This window comes from Phyllobates terribilis, unplaced genomic scaffold (genome assembly GCF_046119375.1).
Source record: "Phyllobates terribilis strain yellow unplaced genomic scaffold, ASM4611937v1 Scaffold_5__5_contigs__length_657084704, whole genome shotgun sequence".
NCBI classification, from domain to species: Eukaryota; Metazoa; Chordata; class Amphibia; order Anura; family Dendrobatidae; genus Phyllobates; species Phyllobates terribilis.
Genome location: NW_027362765.1, coordinates 7,453,791 through 7,480,411, shown reverse-complemented (window position 1 = coordinate 7,480,411; position 26,621 = coordinate 7,453,791). Strand labels below are relative to the sequence as shown.

The following is a 26,621-nucleotide window of genomic DNA, read 5'->3' as shown; positions in this document are numbered from 1 at the left end:
TGTTGTTCCTACAAAAAAGGATTTGAAGCTTCTTATGGTTAGAAAATAAAATATATGGATAATAAGGCAGATTGATTTTTAATCTTCTCTAGAAGTGCTGAGAGACCCTATCCTGCTGGACCACCACTGAATGGAGTTTCCTACATTGCTAAATCTTTTTGTAAGTAGGGTATAGCAGTATATACACAGTATATGCTGTAATTATATGGTTACTATATGGCAGTATATTCACAGTGTATCCCATTATTATATGGCGGACTGCGGAGTGCTGCTGGAAGAACAAAGTCGGGTGCCGCTGGGAGAACGAAGCCGGAGTACTGCCTCGTCCACTCGGACAAAGAAGGGTAAAGAGATCATGTGTAAGTTATAATTGGCATAGCAGAGCAAAGTGCACTTTTTTTTTTCTTTTCTGGGTTCAGGAAAAAAATGAAGCGCAGAGCAACAGAGAGAATACCAGAAAATGAAAAGCAACTGAAAATGACACAGTTCTTTACAAAGACCTCTCTTGAAAGCGCAGTGCAACAGGTAGAAAGTGCCGGGCAACAGGTAACTGAAGAAACAAGAGTTGACCCACCAGCAGAGGAGTCCCCATCAACAAGCCGTTGCCAAACTGCTGGACCCAGGAGATTTAGGCAAGAGTGGTGTAAAGAACTCGCATGGCTTAAATTTGACCATACAACTGGTATAGCTATATGCGAGATTTGTGCTTCCTTCCCTGGCATTGCTGACCAAGCATCTAGGATCGTAAAAGGATTTTCAGGACCCTTTAAACTTGAAACCTTCAAAAAGCAGCAAAGTCTCTCCAGCATCTAAATTGTGTGGAGGCTAAACATGCAGCGTTGGCTCCAGAAGCTACTCCATTGGCTGCTTGTATAAGGAAAATGGATGAAGACATTTTTAAACATATGACCATTCTATTTAATGTGGCCTATTATATTGCCAAAAACAACAGACCTTTCACAGATTTTGAAGGGTTGCTAGAGTTGACGGAGAAATTAGGGAGTGCTGTGCGACAGGAATATGCAAACGATAAAAGATGCAAAGAATTCATTTCCCATATTGCAGAAATAATCAGGAAAAACCTAATCAGTGAGCTCAAAGAGGCAAAATATGTCAGCTTGATGCTAGATGGCTCAACTGACAAAGCAGGGGTTGAACAACTGATTCTGTATGTCAGGTACATCAAGGACAACAGGGTCAAAGAAGTATTTCTTTCTGTTTCTCCTCTTGAAATGGCTACTGCAGATGGATATTTAGAAGCGCTCACAGAAGAACTTAGAACACTTGGTCTTGTAGGCTGGCTTTCTTCAAGTCACTTGATTGCCATTGGTACAGATGGTGCTGCCAGCATGATTGGGACCGAAAATGGCTTGGTGCAGAAAATACGCCAAAACATAAGTCATTTAATTGGCATTCACTGTGTTGCACACCGATTGAACTTAAGTGTATTAAGTTCAGTAAAACAAGCTAAATTAATTGATGATTTTGACTCTATTTTAAAGAAACTCTACCAATTTTATCAATACTCACCTAAGAGAATGCGACAGCTGAAGCAAGTAGCAGAAAACCTGCAGCTTACAATTGTGAAATTCCAATACTTGCATAATGTCAGATGGGTAGCAAGCAAAGTCGGTGCTCTGTCTGCACTTGTCAAAGACTGGAAATGCGTGACAATCCACCTAGAAAGTGTGGCTGCGGAAAAAGACAGTGCCTCTGCAGCTGCCCATGGTTTACTGAGAAAGCTCACAGATTTTAAATTTGTTCACATGCTCCATTTTCTACTGGACTATCTGGAAATTCTTAAAAACTTGTCACTTATATTTCAAAGGGAAGAGCTTTTTTTAAGCACAATTGAGTTGCATGTGAAAAGCACAATTTCAACAATCAATTCACTTAGAGATGCACCAAAACAACATGAGGCCAGATTTGTCTCAGGAACATCTCTTCAAGGACTGTTTCAAAATGTACAGCTACATGGACTGAGCAACACTGTAGCTGCATCAATTCAGCAGGAAAAAGCTAATTTAATTAATCATGCAGTTAAATACTTGACAGTGCGATTTCTAAGTGATATAAATATTGAAAGATCCACCGCAGTGTTTGACACCTTTGCCTGGCCAGCAGGAACAACATTGCAAGACTACGGTGTGGTTGAGATTACTGCATTGGCTCATCATTTTCGTAAACAGCTATCTCCACCTGAAAGTGATGACCAGTGCATTCACTCACTCCTCAATGAGTGGTATGAGTTTAAGGTCCTTGGAAAAGGAAAGAAACTGTGTGAGCTTCTGGATTTGGCACTCTCCAACACCGAGAGATTTCCAGTTCTGGGAAACCTGTTGTCGATTTTGGCGGTGCTCCCTGTCTCAACCTCATGTTGTGAAAGAGGATTTAGTTTGATGAACATGGTCAAAAATAAATTCAGATCAAGGATGCAAGAAGAAAGTTTAAGTGACTTGTTTATGATCACCATGAATGGGCCATCTGTGAAGGCGTTTGATCCTGCCAAGGCTGTGGACCACTGGTACTTCAGCTCTAAAATCACAAGGCATGTTCATGGCCACAAAAAGCAAAGTGAAAAACACTAGAATGTTGCCTAAAATCTAAAATATCAAAATATAATATTTATTATCTTTAAAAGTAAAATGTTGTTTATAACGTTTGTAATGTTTTTTTTGTTAAATTAAAAACCAAGTTTGCTTAAAAAAAATTCTGGCTCCTAAATTTTTTGGCTGGCTCCTAGATTCTGAACAACTTTGTCGACCCCTGCCCTAAGGGACTCAATGAGCAAATTTCTTATGCTTGTTTTGTGTGAATACAGCCCCATTCTGGATTATATTTTTAGATTGTATACTCTACCCATTGCTACTCAGTTCCCTGTGAATGGGGTTCACATAGTATTGTACTTCATCGAGATATCTGAGCTTCTATATCAGAATTATTACTTAGCAATTATTCCACATATACTATTTATTAATTAACAAGTGTGGTGATCCTTGTGTATCTCTAATTGTGCAATAGGGGACAAATTTGACCATTTAGGAGTATACTGTGGGCCATCATCCCATATTTTATGTAGTGATAAAGTAGATCTACATTCCTATTGCATGATGGGAGGATGTGCAATACTTGTTTTTAGTCTCCCATGACGCTGATCTCAGAGATAGAAAAATCCTATGTTGGTGGAATGCAATCCAAAACCATTATGTGCTCCGGTATGGAACGCATGCTTCCGGACATGCGCATTCGCAGATAGGAGACCGTGATGCACTCCGGCGTGGAACGCACATGTCTGGGCACGTTTGTGCTTTCTGCCCGCCTGTCTCCGTTGTTTTGTGCTGGATTTTGGGGAATACTTGAGAATTTATTTTTGTTCCATCTGTCTTTAATTGATCCATCAGATTTGTCCTCAGAGAATCATAATTAGAGGAACCCATGGACACATTGGGATTTGTGAAGCTGACCTCCACTCTCCTCTATTTCCTTTGAATTTATTGTGTGACCTGTATTTCAGAACAGTAGCTCTTGGTTTGTTTCACTTCCATGTGTAAATTGAATTTGACTCGTAGTCTTTGATATCTCTTTCAAACTTAGCTTTTTTGATGTCTGAGATCCATCCTCCAGACTTTGTAAATTCTTTTGCATATTTTGTTTGATTTTTGTATCCAAAAAGGCTTCTACACTTGGCGGAAAACTTTCAACTAGTTATTTTCAAGAAACAAATATCAAACGTAATGTGACTTGGTTATCCTTGGTTAGGTTTTTTTTTTATTTAGATTGTGAGCCCCAATGGGGACAGCGATGATAATGTATGTAAAGCTCTGCGGAATATGTTGGCGCTATATAAAAATAAAGAATATATATATATATATATATATATAATATAATGTGGACATACACCCTGTAAAGCATGCAACTATGTTAACCGCTTCCCGACCGCCCACTGTACATAAACGTCCGCGCTGCCTGGGCTCTGTGCAGCGCTCAAGACCCCCAGGGTCCTGCAAGCGCGGCGAGAGCGGTGCAGAGCGTTAGCTCTGACAGGGAACATCATCGGGACCTGATTGGATCAGGTCCCAGTGATGTTAACCCTTTGCTGTCTTCTATATGCCGCGATCTATAGTGATCGCGGCATATAGAAGACAGCAGGAGGAGAGGAGGTGGTATACTTACCTCTCCGAAGACCCCTGATACCTTCCAGGACCTTGTGTTGCTATGGCAGCTGGAGGTCACATGACAGCCTCCAGCTCTGACATATATGGTGTCCTGCCAGTGTCAGCCTGCAGCTGAAGCCTGGCAGGACACACTGACTGTGTGAAGATCTCATGTAATGTAATATATGTTTATTACATTACATGAGATCAGCGATCAGAAAAATAAAAATTAATGTCCCATACAGGGACTAAGTAAAAATGTAAAAAAAAGTAAAAAAAAATGTTTTGAAACTGTTAAAAAAAAAATACAAAATAAATTAAAATAAATAAATAAAATATTAAACCGATAAATCCGTATATTTATGCAAAAATAAAAAAAGTACACATATTTGGTATCGCCGCGTCCGAAACAACCCGAGCTATAAACCTGTCACACTAATTAACTCCTTCTGTGCACACCGTATTAAAAATAAATAAAAAACGGAGGAAAAAACTATGCTTTTTCCTCATATCGCCAAACAAAAAGTGGAAAAAAATGCGATCAAAAAGCAAAATGGAAATAAAAATGGTACCGCTGAAAACGTCATCTTGTTCCGCAAAAAAGTCGCCATACCGCTCCATCAGCCGAAAAATAAAAAAGTTATAGCGCTCAGAATAAAGCAATGCAAAAAAATATTTTTTATATAAAATTGTTTTATTGTGTAAAAGCGCCAAAACATAAAAAAAATATACAGTAAGTGTAATATCGCTGTAAACGTACCGACCCGAAGAATAACGCTGCCTGATCACTTTCACCACACGCAGAACGGCATAAAAAAAAACCCTCAAAAAACAATTCCTGAATTGTTGGTTTTTGTTAATTTTACCTCCCAAAAAATGGAATAGAAAGCGATCAAAAAATGTCACGTACCCAAAAATGGTACCAATAAAAATGTCAACTCATCCCGCAAAAAACAAGCCGTCACATGACTCTGTCGGCCGAAATATGGAAAAATTATAGCTCTCAAAATATGGTGATGCAAAAACTAGATTTTGCAAAAAAAAAAGCGTCTCTTAGTGTGTGACAGCTGTCAGTCATAAAAACCCGATATAAATCTGGTATCTCTGTAATCGCACCGACCCGAAGAATAAAGTAATCTAATCAGTTATATCACACGAGGAACGGTGTAAAAAAATAAATAAAACCAATTCTTCACCTGCTACTGATTTGTTTATTATGTCTCCCAAAGATCGCAGTAAGGCTCTGCTCACATTTATCCTGCGCTCTGCGCTGAGCACTCACGCCAGAGTTTCCGTGTAAATCTCTGAAATACGTGATTCAGACGGAACCCATGACGGAAGATTCCCTGTAATGAGGCAGATATAGGCCACTGTGAATGCCGTCTGGCCTGTGATCCCACGGTGTCATTTGTTTTAGGCGTGCATAAAAGTGCGGTTGGCCACAGTTTTGTGCACTTCTGAAAAAAAGGACACCACTAAACAGAGGCCAGACGGAGTCCAGAGTAACTCTGCTGCCTCATTACAGTGAATGGATCCTGCAGGGGTTTCATCTGAATTACATCACTTGGAAATTTAGATGGAAACCCCGATGTAAGTGCTCAGCCTAGAGCACCGGATAAATGTTACGTAAAATGTTCCCAATAAATAGCTTCAACTCAGTCCTCAAAAAAAGCTAGTCCCCACTCAGGTCCGTCATCTGTTAAAAATATAAGGGACTTCCAAGTTACTGGTAGCAGAAAAGCTCTGGAGAAGCGAAATGGCCCTTGCCCCCCAAAAGAAATTCAGAAAATATTGTGCTCCCAAATCCAAATGCCTATTCTACAATAATTTGTTATCCAATTGTCAAATAGCACTCCGTCCCCCCCAGATCTCGCCGTATGGCTGAGCGGTACGATACAGCCACATATGGGGTATGGCCACTTTTAGAAGAAATTGTGTGACTCATTTCGGCACCATTTTTACCCATTGTGTGAAAATGTAAAATCTGAGGGTAAAACATTTTTTTGTGGTAAAAATATAATTAGGCTTTTTTCACTGCCCAATGGTATAAATGTAAAAATTAAAAAATACTCACTACTTCCCTAGATAAATTCCTTGAGAGGTGTAGTTTATAAAATGGGGTCACTTGTGGGGGTTCCTGCTGTTTCGGCATGTAAGCGACTCTTCAAATGTGACATGGTGTCTGCAACCTATCCCAGCCAACATAGCGCTCCTTTCTCTTCCGAACCCTGCCGTACACCAAAGCAGTGGTTTTCCCCCACATATGGGGTATCGGCGTACTCAGGAGAAATTGTACAACAAATTTCATGGTGCAATTTATCCTATTACCCTTATGATAATGCAAAATTAAGGGATGAAAAACGTTTTTGTGGGAAAAATGTGAAAATTTTATTTTTACGGCTCAATATTATAAACTTCTGTGAAGCACCTTGGGGTTCAAGGTGCTCACCACACATCTAGATAAGTTCCCTAAGGGGTCTAGTTTCCAAAATGGTGTCACTTGTGGGGGGTTTCCACTGTTTAGGAACATCAGGGGCTCCCCAAATGCAACATGGCGTCCTCTAATTATTCAAACAAATTTTACATTCAAAAAGTCAAATGGCACTCCTTCCCTTCCGAACCCTGCCGTGCACCCAAACAGTGGTTTTCCCTCACATATGTGGTATCATCGCGCTCAAGAGAAATTGCACAAAAAATTTTGGGGTCTATTTTTTCCTGTTACCCCTGTGAAAATAAAAAAAATTGGGTCTAAAGTAACATTTTTGTGAAAAAAGTTAAATGTTAATTTTTTTCTTCCACATTCCAAAAATTCCTGTGAAGCACCTGAAGGGTTTAATAAAGTTATTGAATGTGTTTTTGAGCACCTTGAGGAGTGCAGTTTTTAGAATGGTGTCACTTTTGGGTATTTTCTGTCATAAAGACCCCTCAAAGTGACTTCAAATATGATGTGGTCCCTAAAAAAATGTTTTTGTAAATTTTGTTGGAAAAATGAGAAATCGCTGGTCAACTTTTAACCCTTATAGCTCCCTAACAAAAACAAATTTTGGTTCCAAAATTGTGCTGATGTAAAGTAGACATGTGGGAAATGTTATTTATTAACTATTTTGTGTGATCTATCTCTCTGATTTAAAGGCATGAAAATTCAAAGTTTGAAAATTGCTAAATTTTCAAAATTTTCGCCAAATTTCCGATTTTTTCACAAATGAACGCAAGTGATATCGAAGAAATTTTACCACTATCCTGAAGTACAATATGTCACGAAAAAACATTCTCAGAATCAGGGGGATCCGTTGAAGCGTTCCAGAGTAATTACTTCATAAAGTGACAGTGGTCAGAATTGTAAAAATTGGCCCGGTCACGAAGGCAAAAACAGGCTCTGGTGCGAAGTGGTTAATAAAACCAACACATTTGAAGAAAACCTAACAGGACTACAATTTGCAATACACAATTTCATCAGTTGTACCACTATAGGGGTCATCTACTTAATAGAGTGTATAGAGAGTTAACTACAATATGTGGGATGGATGTCAGATCCGCTATAAACATGTATTAGAAGACATTTATCTGACGCAATCAATCCCACAACATTAAACCTGTCTGTGGTTTCAAGACACTTTTCACAAACACATAAAGGGGATATCAGATCCTTCAGATATTAGGAATAGAAAAGGTTTATAAACCATTAAGAGGTGGAGATATGAAAAGAAAAATCTTAAATAGAAAGTCATATTGGATATTTAATTTACAAACTAGAGCCCCACAGGGAATGGACATCAGACAGGATTAATATTACAGTACAATTAATTGTATTTGTCTTTGATTTCCAGTGATTTTATTGAATGTCTCATGTATGAGTTGTATTTGTGTATTATCTTTTTCTTCCATACAATACAGGGTTAAATTGTCTGAGAAGTGCTCAGTAATCAATGGACACCCAGGAAAGGGAAGGATATAAAAGTATCACAGAGACTCACATGTTGTAAATCAGGAATAAGCATTGGTTTCCTATGCGGGCACTTGGTGGTATGCCATCACAACAGTTTTATGAACTCACAATAAGGCTATGTGCCCACGTAGCAGATTTGATCCAGAGCGTTTTTGCCTCTCTCTGGCAGAAAAAAACGCATGCTGATTTACATGCGTTTTTTCTGCCAGAGAGAAGCTTTTTTTCAGCGTTTTCGCATGCGTTTTTTCAAGCAGTTTTCCAAGCGATTTTGAGCATCTCTTGGAAAGTGCTTGACAAGTTGGTCACACTATATAAATCCCTGCAACCGGCATGGATTTATATATTGTAACCAAGTAATAGTTAAAAAAAGAATAAGAATGGTAAAAAAAAAAAAAAAAAAAGATTATACTCACCTTCCGATGTCTTCCCGGTGTCATCTCTGCTGCGTCCGGTCTCTTGCAATGCTCGCGCTGTTGTGAAGGACCTGCGGTGACATCATTGAGTCATGTGATGGGTCACATGACTCAGTGACGTCATGGCAGGTCCTTCACAACAGCGCGAGCATTGCAAGAGACCGGACGGCGTGGACAAAACACCGGAGGATATCGGAAGGTGAGTATAATCTTTATTTTTTGTTTTAAATTCTTTTATTTACAGATTCTATGGTACCTGAGTCTGGAGGAGAGTCTTCTGTCCTCCAGGCCTGGGTACCATCCACACATTAGAACGCGCCAATTACGCAAGTACAGATGCGGAATTGGCGCGTTCTAATGCAAGTCAATGGCGGTGATTACGCTGCGTGTCCGCAAAATTAATGGACATGCTGCGTATTTTTGAGCGCAGCATAAACGCTGCGGAAAAATACGCAGCATGGGCATTGAAAGTGCGGATTTGCATTGGAGACCATGGGGGAAGGTTTACCAAGCGTTTACGCTGCGGAAATTCCGCAGCATAAACGCTTGAAAAACGCATCGTGGGCACACAGCCTCAATGTGAGGTTTTAACAATATAGACCATGCTGGAGAATCCATCTCTCCTCCTTGCTCTACTTGAACCTTGAAATGTCCCTGACCAGGGCGGCTCCATGTGGTGATCTTCAGACAAGGTGCATTGAATAAATAGTGAGCTGACCTCCCTCTCCATTTTCCCATTATATCCATGTTTTCTCTATAGTGATGAATATTTATTTTTGCTAAAACTGTGATATTTTCACTTTAAAACTTTTTTTAAACCTTTTTTATAAACTTTTTTTAAACAACTCTCCTTAGTGCGATCATACAACACAGAAGCCTCTGATTGCTCAGATGATGCACTGTACTACTGTAGTGCCGTGTATTATCACTACCTGTGCAATAGTAACGTCCCCATACTCATGAGCTAAGTGTTGCCTGATCGGTCATTTGGCAGACGGTTATCTCTCCCGACTCCCCCATACACACAAATATTCCCGCTTTCCTCTGGTCTGAGAGAGTCGCCTCCAGACTCCTCTAGCGGAGGATTATCTACAGGAAGAACAAACATTTTAGCCTCTGAAATTCTGGATCATAGATCCTTCTCTGCCCTGACATTATCTGTTGGGAGGCCCCCAAAAACATTATATAGTTTACCAAACCCCCCTGAAATCAGTGCTTTCATGCAGCTTTAGTCTAATGTGTCTGGGGGCGTTAAAAGGTAACTTATTGAATGCTGCCTCTGGCCCGGCCTAATAGACTTTCGTACATTGCAGGCCCAGACACCATTATTAGGCATTTAAGTATCATAGTAACTAGGCAGCCCCATACTATTGAGTACTTGGGGGAGGAAGGTCATTCAGCCGAACTCTGTCAAACCTTCTTAGATGCCATGTTTGCTTTTTGCAGGAGCAAGTGGTTAAACTGCCAGGGATTTTATTGCAGCCGCACCCATGCCATCCCTGCGGTGTACATCTATGTTCTGGTGCTCAAAACAATTCATATAAGAACAAACACAAATGTTTAACATGTTAAAAAATGACAATGTGTCTTCTGCTTTTTGCATGTTTTTTTTTTTACAAGAATTGTTGGTGACAGTTTTCTTTTGAAACTTTTTAATATCTGCTTTTTTCTGTTTTTTTTTTCTTGTAATATAGGAAAGCCTAAGGCCAGAAGTAAACCCCATAATACACTGTACATGTAGACTTTAGTATCAAATCATTTCTGTCCACGGTGTTTGTGCAAACAAAACAGCTTTTATAAAAGCCTCACACTTCTGTGTGTGAATCAGACATGAGATCTAACTTAATAAAAGATTACAGTCTGGAGAAGACGGAAAACATTCATATAGACGGCCAGTGGTGCAGTAGTCAGTGACGGACTCTGGCCAAATATGGTTTTAGAGCCGTAGTAGAAGATGTTGCCTCATCATGACGTAGTTATTTCTCATGTCACTTGTAATGAATATCTCCTGCAGTATTGCTAATTCCAATTCCATTGTCGGAAAATGAGACAAGAAGTAGCGTTATGGAAGGTGTCATGAACTCACAAAGAGACGACACCGGGAAGATCACACAATCTCTCACCATTGCCGTCACTCTGTTGGGATATGTATATACACCCCCGTACGGTCACTGTCAGCTTCACGATAACCCAATTATTATTGTTCGCTGCCACCACCGTCCAGATTTGAAATATAATACAGGCCTGGTCGGACGCCTGCATTCTGGTAGGGTATAAGGCTTCGGGGGAGGGAACGATTACAGAGCAAAAGAAACAGGACTATTACATTTTATATTTAATCCAAAAGGAAGGCAGTGTTATGAAAAATATACAAGGATTTTACAAAGGGGACAATACAGTACAGAATATACAGTTACACAATATAAACAGGATTAAAGAAGACTTACGTAATAGATCGCAGAGACAATTCCGTTTAGCTGGAGGGGGGCGCCTCACTTATTGATTTGACTGTTATCGAACAAGATCCGTTTATTATAGTCTCTATACCCCCCTGGCAATGAATACTCATCCATCCTCCTTGGATTCTTTTATGCCTAAGGGGAGACCTGCCCACACAGCACCTGGGATGACATTAAGGGGGCTGGCTCTACCATTTTTTCCGTTATGAATTTACCTTCCTTTAGAGACCACACATGACATAGTTGTTGTCTGTTATTTTGTTACTTTTGCACCCCAGCTACCCGGAGGGACTCACAGCTACGATAAAATAAGCATATTGTTCCTTGGCTGACCCTGCCACTAAAAACATGGGTCCCATTATTAGCGGAGTTATACAACTTACAATATTTCTTATTTCGTATCAGCTCCGGACATCCTGGAGTTTGTGTTAAACCCCTTTGAAGCCTAAATGAGTTTTCCTTCAATCTCTGCCCCTGCTGGAAGGTGTCAGCCTATCCCAGGTCTGTGCTAAGGGGAGATGCATTCCTATGTTAAGTGGGTCAGTAGCACCTTTTGTGCTGCATTTGTCTACAAGTGACTTCTGCTGTGTGTGTTAAATTGCATGGAAACAGTTGGTTTGGTCCAAATGGTGGATCAGGAAGAGGTGAGAGGGAAGAGGGGCTTGGGAGAAATTGTTAATATTTTCTCAATATTTCCCTGACAGTGAGTCTATGAGAAACGTATTCAGCTGCAGACTCTGAGGAAGAAACTGCTTGTTGTCTGTGGCCTAAAATATATAGGTTTTATTACTAGATGTAAAGAAAAAACGAAATACTGTCAAATAATAAATCTCCTTATATGTTTCCCCTCGTTATCTCCAATAGTTGTATTATTGCACAGGATTTTTATGATGTTCCATTGGCTTATCTTCTCCTCATTCAGGTCTCTACAATATCAGATCCTCTCAGTGAAGATCTTCTATATAAGAAAATTTTCCTGATTTACCCATCAAAGATGGATATGGACAGGGACAAGATGGAGATGGCGGAGAGGATATTACATCTCACCCTAGAGATCCTCTTCCGGCTTACTGGAGAGGTGAGAGATTCTGATGACATCACATTTAATTATTCTTATCTATGGGAATAACAGGTGAACAAAACTGGAGAGGTGAGGACTCTGGAAATGTCTGTAGTGAGATTTATTAATGTGTCTCTCCATAACCAGCGATTAATCACAGGACCTCCACCTCACCCCCTGATACATGAGGACATCAATGACCAGATCCTACAACTCGCCTACAAGATGATTGAGCTTCTGACTAGAGAGGTGACCTTGCTGGGACATTATACAGTAACGCTATGAAGGGATCGGGGGGATGACGGTATCATTGTATGTGTCAGGTTCCTATAAGGTGTCAGGATGTCGCTGTCTATTTCTCCATGGAGGAGTGGGAGTATTTAGAAGGACACAAAGATCTGTACAGGAACATCATGATGGAGGTTCCCCAGTCCCTCACATCACCAGGTAATAGACAGGACTAAATACACACAACCTATAATTATCTGTATGTAAAGAATGAATTCAGTCCCTGTATGTGTTTCCTCCAGATCTATCCAGTAAGAGGACAACACCAGAGAGATGTCCCCGTCCTCTTCTTCGTCAGGACTATAAACAAGAAGATCTCAATGTTCATCAGGTAGATACAGAGAAGATGTCATGAGATCTCCCCTATGATGTGTAGACGGCTGTGAAGGTCTTGTGCTCAGTCTTGTTTTATCCACCAGTATTATATGTTTTATATTTGTGTAGTGAGAACGGAGGGGATGACAGGATTAGAGCTGATCATTAGTGTTGAGTATTCCGATACTGAAATATCTGGTATCGACCGATATTTGCAGTATCGGAGTTCCGATACTTTTAGAATATCGAATACCGGAATCGGAAGTTCCCATAATGCCTGTGCTCTGCAGTGTCTCTGAAGGATGACAAGCTGGATGGCAGCGCTCAGCTTACTGTACTTGTAATTTAGTGTTAAAGGATTTATTAAAAAAAATAATAATGTTTTCATGCACCGTCTCTTTAAAAAAGCCGTCCGGCAATTCAGCAGCGGCATACATCGGTACCCGACGATTTAGAATAGAAAGAATAGAGCATCACACATAGATTAGATGCATAGAAACATGTCAGTCACATATATAAGAAGTACAGTGACAGTGTTGATTACTGTACTTGTCATTTAGTGTTAAAATAAAGGATTTATTAAAAAAAAAAATTGGCGTGGGGTTCCCCGTAATTTTAGTCTCTAGCAGAGGTTAAGCAGACGGCTGGGGCAGATGTTTGAAGCCTGGGAAGGGGGTAATACCCATGGAGCTTCCCAAGCTACTAATATCAGCCCCCAGCTGAATACCTAGCCTTTACTAGCTATTAAAATCGGGGACCCCCCAAAAAATGACGTGGGGACCCCCCTATTTTAACAGCTTGCAAAGGCTAGGCAGACAGCTGGGGGCTGATATTAATAGCCCAGGAAGGGTGCCATGAATATTGGCCCCCTCCCAGGCTAGAAACACCAGCCACCCCAGAAATGGCACATCCATAGGATGCGCCAATTCTGGCACTTAGCCTCGCTCTTCCCACTGCCCTGTAGCGGTGGCAGTGGGGTAAAAGGGCTGGGGTTGATGTCAGCTTATAATGCCTGCTGACATCAAGCCCAGGTTAGTAATGGAGAGGCGTCTATAAGACACCCCCATTACTAACCCCAAAGTCAAAGTTAAAAAAAACCACAAACACCCAGAATAAAGTCCTTTAATTGAAATAAAGACACAATTCTTTATTCTAAATTAAACCATACTTACCATCACACCCATTCCAGCTGAAGCCAACGATCTCCTGCAATAAAAGTAAAATAATAAAGCAACCTCATCCTTACCTTTCCATGGTTCCCACGACGGCTCCAGCTCTGCTACATTCACATGACAGACTGGATCGCAGCCGAAAGCTGCCATCCAGCTTGCCATGCCGCAGACACTGAGAAGCTCCTCAGTGAAGCTCCTCAGTGTCTGGCTGTGACGGCATAAAGATGAGCTGAGGTCATGTCCAATGAACTCAGCTCACCTCATGCACGTTACTGACAGCGTTGGAAAATTCTACTGCGCATGCAGTGAGCGTGAGAGAATTCTCTTGCTGAAGCGCTGAGCGCAGGAGAATTTTCCCACGCTGTCAGTGACGTGCATGAGGTGAGCTGAGTTCATTGGACATGACCTCGGCTCATCTTTATGCCGTCACAGCGAGACACTGAGGAGCGCAAGCATGCCTGCGCTTCTCAGTGTCTGTGGCTTGGCAAGCTGCATGGCAGCTTTCGGCTGCGATCCAGCCTGTCATGTCAATGTAGCAGAGCTGAAGCTGTCGTGGGAACCATGGAAAGGTAAAGATGATGTTGGTTTATTATTTTACTTTTATTGCAGAAGACATTGGCTTCAGCTGGAATGGGCGTGATGGTAAGTATGGTTTAATTTAGAACATTAAAAAATTGTGTGTTTATTTCAATTAAAGGACTTTATTCTGGGTGTTGTGTTTTTTTAAATACTTTACTAGAAATTTATGGCGGTCATGTCTAATATTGGCGTGACCCCATGAATTTCGGGCTTAGGTCCAGCTGATAATGCCAAGCTGGCCCTAACCCCTTTATTACCCAGTGAGCCACCGCACCACCCGCTTCTATGAACGCGCCATTTTCTGGGGTGGCTGCGGACTGCAATTTGCAGCGGGGGGGGGCATAAAGCTTGGGCCTCCCTGCGCTGCGGATTCCAGCCCCCAGCTGCCTAGATGTACCTGGCTGGACACAAAAATAGGGCGAAGCCCCACGTATTTTTGTTTTTAATTATTTCATGAAATTCATGAAATAATTTTAAAAAAAAGGGCTTCCCTATATTATTGTGTCCGGCCAGGTACAAATAGACAGCTGGTGGTTGGGGGCAGCCCGTTCCTGCCTGCTGTACCTGGCTGGACACAAAAATATGGCGAAGGACACGTCAAATTTTTGGTGAAAAATTCAATAAAATTAAAAAAAAAAAAACACATTTAGGGACTGCATCTTTATTAAGCCATCCACGTGAGGGGTTAATAAAGATGCAGTCCCTAAATTATTATTTGTTTTTATTATTTTTTAATTTATTTTTCCCAAAAATTTTGACGTGGGCTTCGCCATAATTATGTATGCCAGCCAGGTACAGCATCCAGTAACGGGCTGCCCCCAACCACCAGCTGCCTATTTGTACCTGGCCGGACACAACAATATAGGGAAGCCCTTTTTTTTTAAATTATTTCATGAATTTCATGAAATAATTAGAAAAAAAAAAAAACGTGGGTCTTCGCCCTATTTTTGTGTCCAGCCAGGTACAACTAGGCAGCTGGGGGCTGGAATCCACAGCGCAGGGAGGCCCAAGCTTTCTGCCCCCCCCCGCTGCAAATTGCAGTCCGCAGCCACCCCAGAAAATGGCGCGTTCATAGAAGTGCCATCTTCTGGCGCTGTACCCAACTCATCCAGGGCCCTGGTGCGGTGGCTCACTGGGTAATAAAGGGGTTAGGGCAGCTTGCCATTATCAGCTGGCCCTAAGCCTGAAATTCATGGGGTCACGCCAATATTAGACATGACCGCCATAAATTTCTAGTAAAGTATTTAAAAAAACACAACACCCAGAATAAAGTCCTTTAATTGAAATAAACACACAATTTTTTAATGTTCTAAATTAAACCATACTTACCATCACGCCCATTCCAGCTGAAGCCAATGTCTTCTGCAATAAAAGTAAAATAATAAACCAACATCATCCTTACCTTTCCATGGTTCCCACGACAGCTTCAGCTCTGCTACATTGACATGACAGGCTGGATCGCAGCCGAAAGCTGCCATCCAGCTTGCCATGCCACAGACACTGAGAAGCGCAGGCATGCTTGCACTCCTCAGTGTCTCACTGTGACGGCATAAAGATGAGCCGAGGTTATGTCCAATGAACTCAGCTCAACTCATGCACGTCACTGACAGCGTGGGAAAATTCTCCTGTGCTCAGCTCTTGAGCAGGAGAATTCTCCCACGCTGGGATGGCATTGAGAGGACAGGCTGGATCACAGCTGAGCGCTGCCATCCAGCATGCCATCCTTCAGAGACACTGCAGAGCGCAAGCTTGCAGTGTCTCTGAAGGATGGCATGCTGGAAGACAGCGCTCAGCTGTGATCCAGCCTGTCCTCTCAATGCCATACCAGCGTGGGAGAATTATCCTGCTCAAGCGCTGTGCGCAGGAGAATTCTCCCATTCTGTCAGTGACGTGCATGAGGTGAGCTGAGTTCATTGGACATGAGCTCACCTCATGCACGTCACTGACAGCGTGGGAAAATTCTCCTGCGCTCAGCGCTTCAGCAGGAGAATTCTCTCACGCTCACTGCAAGCGCAGGAGATTTTTCCCATGCTGTCAGTGACGTGCATGAGGTGAGCTGAGTTCATTGGACATGACCTCAGCTCATCTTTATGCCGTCACAGCCAGACACTGAGGAGCTTCACTGAGGAGCTTCTCAGTGTCTGCGGCATGGCAAGCTGGATGGCAGCTTTCGGCTGCGATCCAACCTGTCATGTGAATGTAGCAGAGCTGGAGCTGTCGTGGGAACCATGGAAAGGTAAGGATGAGGTTGCTTTATTATTTTACTTTTATTGCAGGAGATCGTTGGCTTCAGCTGGAATGGGAGTGATGGTAGGTATGGTTTAATTTAGAACAATAAAGAATTGTGTCTTTATTTCAATTAAAGGACTTTATTCTGGGTGTTTGTGGGGTTTTTTTTAAGTTTCGCTATGGGGTTAGTAATGGGGGTGTCTTATAGACGCCTCTCCATTACTAACCTGGGCTTGATGTCAGCTGGCATTATAAGCTGACATCAACCCCAGCCCTATTACCCCACTGCCACCGCTACAGGGCAGTGGGAAGAGCGAGGCTAAGTGCCAGAATTGGCGCATCCTATGGATGCGCCATTTCTGGGGCGACTGACGGCTGGTGTTTCTAGCCTGGGAGGGGGCCAATATTCATGGCACCCTTCCTGAGCTATTATTATCAGCCCCCAGCTGTCTGCCTAGCCTTTGCTAGCTATTAAAATAGGGGGGACCCCACGTCATTTTTTTTGGGGGGGGGTCCCCCATTTTAATAGCTAGTAAAGGCTAGATATTCAGCTGGGGGCTGATATTAGTAGCCTGGGAAGCTCCATGGGTATTACCCCCTTCCCAGGCTTCAAACATCTGCCCCAGCCGTCTGCTTAACCTCCGCTAGAGACTAAAATTACGGGGAACCCCACACCAATTTTTTTTTTAATATATCCTTTATTTTAACACTAAATGACAAGTACAGTAATCAACACTGTCACTGTACTTCTTATATGTGTGACTGACATGTTTCTATCTATCTAATCTATGTGTGATGCTCTATTCTTTCTATTCTAAATTGTCGGGTACCGGTGTATGCCGCTGATGAATTGCCGGCTTTTCATGTCATTCTACATTATTCTTAGTTGTTTTCCTTCATGTAGAATTAACCTACAAGGAAAGAAAGGGTTTATTTTTATTCCGATATTTGTGTCCCATTGACTTGCATTGGTTTCCGGTATTGGAATCGGCCATATCCGATATATTTTGGGTATCGGTCCGATCCAATCCGATCCGATATTTCCCGATATTGGAAGGTTTTGCTCAACACTACTGATCATACATGGGACTTCTCCATCTGTCTTTGACTTTTATAATATTTGTTTCAGGGTGAAGATCTGACCCATATTAATACTACAGAGACATATGTGAGGGGTGATGAGCGGTGTAAAGAGGAGATTCCTACATATGACTACCCAGGTGAGTAGTGACCACTAAATGCAGAGAAGTCACAGATTCTTCTCAGTCACCGGCTGTGGCTGCTTTATCGGTGGTGTAGTCCGGTCGTATCACAATCGTGTGATGACCATTTTGCATCTAGATCACAACATTCTCCTCCGTCCGAAAATGTTCAGTTTACTTTGGGAAATTGTGAAAGCCCTTTTCTATAGATCTTACAACCTGAAGGATCCACCTACCCCCTGGGTTTAGAAGACGCTGACCGTTACCTGCTCAGATCTGTAAACTACAAAGCCAAATGACAGCGTACGTAGAATGTGCTGACAAATTAGAAAATCACTTGAAGAAAAATATTATGATGGGCCTGTAAGAGAAAGCGGAGGGTAATGATGCTGTTGGCTTCCTAGAACCCTGATATCTTATTGGATGAATCTACCTTCTCTCCCTTCTGTGCTGCTGAATGTGCTCATATGGTCCCTACAAGACCAGGTCCAGTCTTTCTGGCCAAACTTCACTTTTATGATCGATAACATTAAATGTGCAGTGAGGCCAAGTGTGAATTTCTGTACAATAACAACAGAGTTTCCCTTTATCCTGACTTTTCAATATCTTTTAAAACCAATTAACTTCAAACAGGATCGCGATTAACTATACAAAAAGCATTACACCTGTGCCATGATATATCTCTAAGCTGTGTGTGGCTGATGGCTGTAATATACATTTATTCACGCCTGCAGGAGATGTGTTGGCTCCAGCCCTGGTTTCATGGATTCACTCCACGTCATAAATTCCATTATGTTTTCAATCCTAAGGAATTCAGATTACTGCACAATCTCTCCAGAAATGGGGGCACTAATACATTCTCTACTCTTCTGGTCAGGACTCATAGTAGATCCAATGGTCCACCATAAATTAGTGTAACTCCAGTTTAGTGTTGGATTTCTCCCCTCATACATACGTTGTTGTTGGGGATGTTACATGTTTTTATATTCTTTCTTTTTTTACACCTTCATTCTCTATGATAGTTTCATTGTGGTGGGATCAGCCTGCCTCACTTATGTGAGTCTGTAACTCCCTGGTTTTCTTTCAGAAAGATCTCCATTGCCTCTTCCAAATGTCCGAGATCTAAATTTAAGACACCTCAGCTCTGCAGTATTATAAAAAAAGTTCACTTTAAATGTCTAATATTTCTTCTCATCTGACAGAAAATATTGTCCCATACGATAGTTTAGATTGCCAAGAGCCACCGAGCCCCATACTCTAATTACCCCAGAGAGGTTTCACCACTAGTTACTCATTTTTCTCTGATGAAGACTGTTGAGTTTGATCATTTTCAGTAGATGTTTTATTGTCTATAGTCACAGTTTTTGACTTCAGTAATCCTCTGCTTTAGCCCCTTCCTGCAGCCAGTTTTCTGTTCCTAATCAGGGCCATTTTTGAAATCTGACGTGTGTCACTTTTGTATGGTGATATCCTTTGTGAAGAATTCCAAAGTTAATAGAAAACAAATGGACCTTACAAATTATTTTCCAACTTCTTTTGAATCTGACAATCCCCTATATACGGTTGTACCCTACTGTCTGGGCACATGGCAGGTTAAGAAGGGAAGGAGCGACATTTAGCTATTAGGAATGCAGATTTTGCTGGAATAGTTCGCAGACACAATGTATCGGGGGAGCTGTTTATGGTCACCTGGAAGCTCAAAAGATGGCTACCACGAACAGGCTTGCCTTATCTACCCGTTTATAGATTTCAAAAATTACTTTGCTCATCACCCTTTAACCCCTCTACATGGATCTGGACTAACACAGAGACCCCTAGGCTTGGGCCACGGTGTTACCTGGTATTCGGTGGAGTGAGATGGGAAGAAGAATAGTCAGGTAACCGGGTCACAACCAGGAGGGCAGAGAAAATACAAAATCAGAAGACACAAGAGTAGTCAGTAAATGGGCCGAGGTCACAACAGGAAACAAATACACAAGCCGGGAGCTGAGCACAGAGGACTGAACCAGAGGAGAACAAGGCTGTATCTGGCAGCTTCCGGCAATATGCTTCCAGCTTTAGTAGGGTGCGGTGCTTTCCAAATGGCTGAAGCAGGGAGCAGATTACTCCAGCTGGACAGCACACACCCCCATACTGCCAGACTGGATGGTACTACTGGTCCCAGCAACCCTAATCTTAGTGGTGGACAGAGCCTGCGCCACCCAGAGCTTCTGGTTCTGACGTCTCCTCCATCACCAGCGCTGCCTGCAAGATGAATAAGGCGGTGCCTGGTTAGAGAAGCAGACGTCACACAAGTCGAAGCAGGAGGAGAAGTAGATGTCCCAGAGGAGATGGTACACACCTTTTGTAGAAGCACTAATATGACAAAATGGCAGAAAACCAGAGCAGTAGAAATCCCCATCAAGTGACTCCATTTTGGAAATTATAACCCTCAGTGAATTAATCTATAGGAGAAGTGACTATTATGACTTCACAGTCACTTTCCAAAAATTAGCACACGGTGGATGATGGAGAGTGAAAATTGCAAATATGCTATTTTATTACCCAACACATAGTGTCCAGATTGTGCTCCAGGAGACACACACCGTAAATTAAGTGGGTTCTTCTCACTATAGTAATGCCAAATACATGGATGCTAAATCTGTTTTGGGCACACTGCAAGGCTCAGAAGTGAGGGGGGGATCTGACTTTGGGAGAGTGGATATTGCTGGATTGGTTTATGGAAGCCATGTTGATTCTCAAGAGCCTAATAATGTGGAAACCTCTGTTTTTCTACTGACAGATGATGGGCCTGAGTGGGGACTTGTTTTTTGTGAGATGAGTAGAAGTTTTTATTGTTATTATTTTTGCCTACATAACATTGTTTGATGGTTTCTTATTCCATATTTTGGAGGCAGAATGAACAAACAGTTGGACACCACGATCTACTGGTTCATCCTATGAGGTTTTCTATTAGACTGTGAACTGTCTTTCTGTCAATAACTTGCCATTTCTACAGACATTTTAAGTACAATTAACACAAGAATCCCATAGACAAATAAATAAAGATTGCATACCACTTCTAAATCAATCTAAACAAACACATCCCTGGGCTACATGCTAGTCCAGGAAAATGAAGAGATATATGCTCAAGTTTAAAAATCAATTTTATTAGACACAAATCTAAAAAATAGAGGAATATTTAAAATATTTTAAATATTCCTCTATATTTTAGATTTGTGTCTAATAAAATAGATTTTTAAACTTGAGCATATATCTCTTCATATCCCTGGATTACCATGTAGCCCAGGAATGTGTTTGTTTAGACATTTTAAGTAGAAATGTTCAAAAATATAAATTTCAGGGACATTTTATTCAAAATTAATAATTGTTTTTTTTTCTTGGCAGATGACTGTACCAGGAGATCAGAGAGACAGGAGATCTTTAAATCAGATGATCTTGAGATCCCACAGGATACAATTGAAGTGAATGCCATTACTTCAGATATACCATCATCCCTTCACAGCAAACATCAATCATCTGATTCTATGAAACACATCCTGTCTGCTGATTCATTACCGACTACTAAGGAAAATCAAAATAAAATAAGCATTAAAAAACGAACTGCTCCTAAAGCAAAGAAGCCATTTTCACATTCAGAAAATGGAAATAGTTTTACCTTTGAAAAGTCTATTCTTAAGCATCAAAAAATACACACAGCGGACAATAGATTTTTTTGTTCCAAATGTGGAAAATGTTTTAATCAGAAATCAGTTTTTGTTGATCACCAGAGACTTCACATAGGGGAGAAGCCTTTTTCATGCTCAGAATGTGGGAAATGTTTTAATCGTAAAAAGTTTCTTGATAGACACAAGAGAATTCACACAGGGGAGAAGCCTTTTTCTTGTTCAGAATGTGGGAAATGTTTTAACCGGAAAGATCATCTTGATAGCCACCAGAGAACCCACACAGGGGAGAAGCCCTTTTCCTGTTCAGAATGTGGGAAATGTTTTAATCGTAAAATGAATCTTGATACACACAAGAGCACCCACACAAGGGAGAAGCCCTTTTCCTGTTCAGAATGTGGGAAATGTTTTAACCAGAAATCAGGTTTGATTAAGCACCAGAGAACCCACACAGGGGAGAAGCCCTTTTCCTGTTCAGAATGTGGGAAATGTTTTAATTATAAAATGATTCTTGATAGTCACAAGAGAACCCACACAGGGGAGAAGCCTTTCTCCTGTTCAGAATGTGGGAAATGTTTTAACCACAAATCAGGTTTGATTAAGCACCAGAGAACCCACACAGGGGAGAAGCCCTTTTCCTGTTCAGAATGTGGGAAATGTTTTAATCGTAAAATGATTCTTGATAATCACAAGAGAACCCACACAGGGGAGAAGCCTTTTTCCTGTTCAGAATGTGGAAAATGTTTTAACCTGAAATCCAATTTGATTAGGCACCAGAGAACCCACACAGGGGAGAAGCCTTTCTCCTGTTCAGAATGTGGGAAATGTTTTAACCACAAATCAGGTTTGATTACGCACCAGAGAACCCACACAGGGGAGAAGCCCTTTTCCTGTTCAGAATGTGGGAAATGTTTTAACCAGAAATCGGGTTTGATTGAGCACCAGAGAACCCACACAGGGGAGAAGCCCTTTTCCTGTTCAGAATGTGGGAAATGTTTTAATCGTAAAATGAATCTTGATAGTCACAAGAGAACCCACACGGGGGAGAAGCCTTTCTCCTGTTCTGAATGTGGGAAATGTTTTAACCACAAATCAGGTTTGATTAAGCACCAGAGAACCCACACAGGGGAGAAGCCCTTTTCCTGTTCAGAATGTGGGAAATGTTTTAATCGTAAAATGATTCTTGATAGTCACAAGAGAACCCACACAGGGGAGAAGCCTTTTTCCTGTTCAGAATGTGGAAAATGTTTTAACGAGAAATCCAAATTGATTAGGCACCAGAGAACCCACACAGGGGAGAAGCCTTTCTCCTGTTCAGAATGTGGGAAATGTTTTAACCACAAATCAGGTTTGATTAAGCACCAGAGAACCCACACAGGGGAGAAGCCCTTTTCCTGTCCAGAATGTGGGAAATGTTTTAATTGTAAAATGATTCTTGATAGTCACAAGAGAACTCACACAGGGGAGAAGCCTTTTTCCTGTTCAGAATGTGGAAAATGTTTTAACCAGAAATCCAATTTGATTAGGCACCAGAGAACCCACATAGGGGAGAAGCCTTTTTTCTAATCTTTTTTTTAATCCAATACATTTTTATTGAGATGTTTTTCATTAGTTTTTTTTTTTTTTACAAAACAGGAAACCAGTACATACAATAATAAAATAACATACCATAGGATGACATACGTGCATCTCTCCTATATATCCTTTCAGCTTGCCCATTACCGTCTGATAACTTGCAATTACTATATCTTACAATTAACATTCTTGAAATCTCTTATATAACCATAATATTGTAATAAACATTATAATCCTATAGGTGTGCTATATTACCCATACCACATTTAATGAATTCCAATATACATTACACCTCGCCATTAGCCTCCTTCTCCCATAAGTCATTGTCTCTCCAACAATAACCCCCTTGATGGCATTCCAGGTGTATCCAACCATAAGCCCCATATTTTCTCAAATTTATTCATTGAGTTTCATTTTTTATATACCCCTTTTTCTAATCTGATAATATTATTTATCCTATTTTTGAGTTCCCTCATTTCTGGAGGTGAGGGGTTAATCCATTTGGATGCAATATGTTTCCTAGCTTGAAATAAAATATGTGAAATCCCTATGGAAATTGGATCAAATTCCATATCCTCCTCTAATATACCTAATAGACATTTTTTGGGTCTGGTTGAATATCTATTTTATATACCCTCTGTTAGGCGTCGGTCTGGTGGTGGATTTGAAATGGGTCCAGGACCTTCTGTGGTCTCCCATTTCAGTCCAGCCAGGGCTGATGCTGCTCAGCATCACCATCAGCCTCAACGCCTAGCTGGTCCGCAAGCACTGTTTATCTCCCAGGTAGCTGTGCCTAGCAATGTTACATAGTTAGTAAAGCCGAATAAAGACTTGCGTCCATCAAGTTCGACCTGTTAGTTCTGTAATTGCTAAAGTTGATCCAGAGGAGGGCAAAAACCCCAAATGATTTATCCAATCTTCACCTGAGGAAAAATTCCCTCCCGACTCTGAAACCAGCAGTCAGAATAAATCCCTGTATCAACCTACTATTTTATTCTATTTTTAAGTATATGCAGAAATCTGCCTGTTATCTAGAAATGCATCCAGTCTCCGCTTGAACTGGTTTAGTGAATCCGACATTACCGTCTCCTCACTCAGTGAATTCCATATTCTCACTGCTCTTACCGTAAAGAACCCCTTCCTATGCTGGTGCTGAAACCTTTTCTCTTCCAGTCTTAGTGAATGCCCTCTTGTTACCGTAATATCCCTCCTTTTGAACAAATCCCGGGCAAGGTCTCTATACTGTCCCCTAACATATTTGTACACATTTATTATGTCCCCCCTCAACCTTCTCTTTTCCAGGCTGAATAGTCCTAGTTTTGCCAACCTCTCTGGGTATTGCAGTCCCTCCATTCCCCTTATTAATTTTGTTGCCCTCCTTTGTACCTTTTCCAGCTCATTTATATCCTTTCTATATATTGGGGCCCATAACTGAGCACAGTATTCCAAGTGTGGTCTGACCAGAGCTTTGTACAGTGGAAGAACAATGTTCTCATCCTTTGCAGCTATACCTCTTCTGATATATCCCATTACCCTGTTTGCCCTTACAGCAGTGGCCTGACTTTGGGCACTCCAATTTAGTTTGCTATCAATCAAGATGCCCAAGTCCTTCTCCATCTCTGAATTCCCCAATGATTTCCCATTCAGTGAGTACTGGTGACTTCCATTTTTCCTTCCCATATGTATGACCTTACATTTCTCCTCGTTAAACCTCATTTGCCATTTAATGCTCCACCTACCCAGCTTATCCAAATCCCTCTGTAGGTCTGCACTGTCCTCTTTTGTATTAATTGTTTTACATAACTTTGTGTCATCTGCAAATATTGATATTTTACTATTTATCCCGTTGACTATGTCGTTAATAAAGATATTAAATAACATTGGGCCTAGTACAGACCCCTGTGGTACCCCACTAGTGACGCTTACCCAATCTGAGTATATTCCATTTATAACCACCCTCTGCCTTCTATCCTTTAGCCAGTTAGCTACCCACTTGCAAACATTTTGCCCCAGCCCCATCATTCTCATTTTGTATACCAACCTATTATGTGGCACGCTATCGAATGCTTTTGAGAAGTCGAGATACACGACATCCACTGGTTCCCCCTGATCTACTCGAGAGCTAACCTCCTCGTAGAAGTCAATCAGGTTAGTTTGGCAGGAGCGATTCCTCATGAATCCATGTTGGTTCGGGGTTAATAGATTATTAGCATCAAGATGCTCCATAATTGCCTCATTAATAAAGCCTTCAAAAATTTTGCCCACAACGGACGTCAGACTCACCGGCCGATAGTTTCCGGCGTTACTTTTTGCTCCCTTTTTGAATATAAGCACTACATTCGCCTGTCGCCAATCAAGTGGTACAGACCCAGTCTCAACAGAGTCCTTAAATATAAGATATAACGGTCTGTCTATCACATTACTTAGTTCCCTTAGTACCCGTGGGTGTATGCCATCAGGTCCTGGTGATTTGTTTATTTTAATGTTACTGAGGCGTTTCTGTACCCCAGCTTGGGTTAGATTTGTCATACTTAGTGGAGGATTAAGCTTGTCACTTCTCATTTCTCCTGTTAGTTCTATTTCCTTTGTGAAAGTTGACGAAAAAAATTTATTTAATAGATTAGCTTTATCCTCATCTTTCTCTATGATTTTGCCTTCCTCACTTTTTATCGGTCCAATATTATCCGATTTAATCCTTTTACTATTTATATACGTAAAGAACAGTTTGGGATTTGATCTACTTTCCCTAGCAATACGTCTCTCTGTTTCCTCCTTTGCTATTTTTATTTGTTTTTCGCAGGTTCTCGTTTTTTCCTTGTAACACATTAGTGCCTCCTTGCTGTTTTCCTGTTTTAATCTCTTGAATGCCTCTTTTTTGCTATTTAACGCCCCTTTTACGTTCTTATTCAACCATATTGGTTTCCTCTTATTTCTGGCCCTTTTATTCCCATACGGTATATACCTCTCGCACTGAGTATTCAGAATTCTTTTGAAGGTTTCCCATTTACTATTCGTATTTCCTTGATTAAGAACTTTGTCCCAGTCTATAAGTTGAAGGTTTTCTTTCAGCTGATCAAACTTCGCCCTCCTAAAGTTTAATGTTTTAGTTGTTCCCTTATTGATAACCCTACTGAAGGGCATTTTGAAATTGATAATATTATGATCGCTATTACCTAGGTGCCCCCCTATCTGTACCTCAGTTATTTTATCAGGCCTATTAGTCAATATTAAGTCCAACACTGCCTTCCCTCTCATTGGTTCCTGCACTAGTTGGGAGAGATAATTATCCTTGATATTTGTCAAGAACCTTTTTCCTTTCTGTGATCTACAGGTTTCTGTTTCCCAGTCAATATCCGGGTAGTTGAAGTCCCCCATTACAATCACCTCATTATGTTTTGCTACTTTGTCTATTTGTCCTAATAGCAGTTTCTCATTCTCCTCTGTTATATTGGGTGGCTTATAGCAGACCCCCAGTAATATTATTTTTTGCCCCCTCTATCTCTACCCACATGGACTCGACCCCCTCTTCTCCCTCTCCTATATCTTCCCTTAGTCTGGGCTTTA

General features: G+C 41.1%; 2 protein-coding genes across 2 annotated transcripts in view; both read left to right on the top strand.

Moving 5' to 3' along the window:
* LOC141271726 (uncharacterized) overlaps nucleotides 1–23,754 on the top strand; it is a 236,708-nt gene extending 212,954 nt beyond the window's left edge. The window contains exons 2-7 of the mRNA XM_073681820.1: nucleotides 11,895–12,050; nucleotides 12,180–12,281; nucleotides 12,356–12,479; nucleotides 12,563–12,651; nucleotides 17,745–17,835; nucleotides 21,205–23,754. Coding sequence (XP_073537921.1) covers nucleotides 11,967–12,050; nucleotides 12,180–12,281; nucleotides 12,356–12,479; nucleotides 12,563–12,651; nucleotides 17,745–17,835; nucleotides 21,205–23,048 — 2,334 coding nt within the window. The 5' untranslated portion in view covers nucleotides 11,895–11,966 and the 3' untranslated portion in view covers nucleotides 23,049–23,754. The remainder of the gene's footprint in view (nucleotides 1–11,894; nucleotides 12,051–12,179; nucleotides 12,282–12,355; nucleotides 12,480–12,562; nucleotides 12,652–17,744; nucleotides 17,836–21,204) is intronic.
* The window catches only part of LOC141271727 (uncharacterized), a 390,989-nt gene that overhangs the window by 215,329 nt on the left and 149,039 nt on the right, over nucleotides 1–26,621 (top strand). The gene's annotated exons all lie outside the window — the stretch shown is intronic.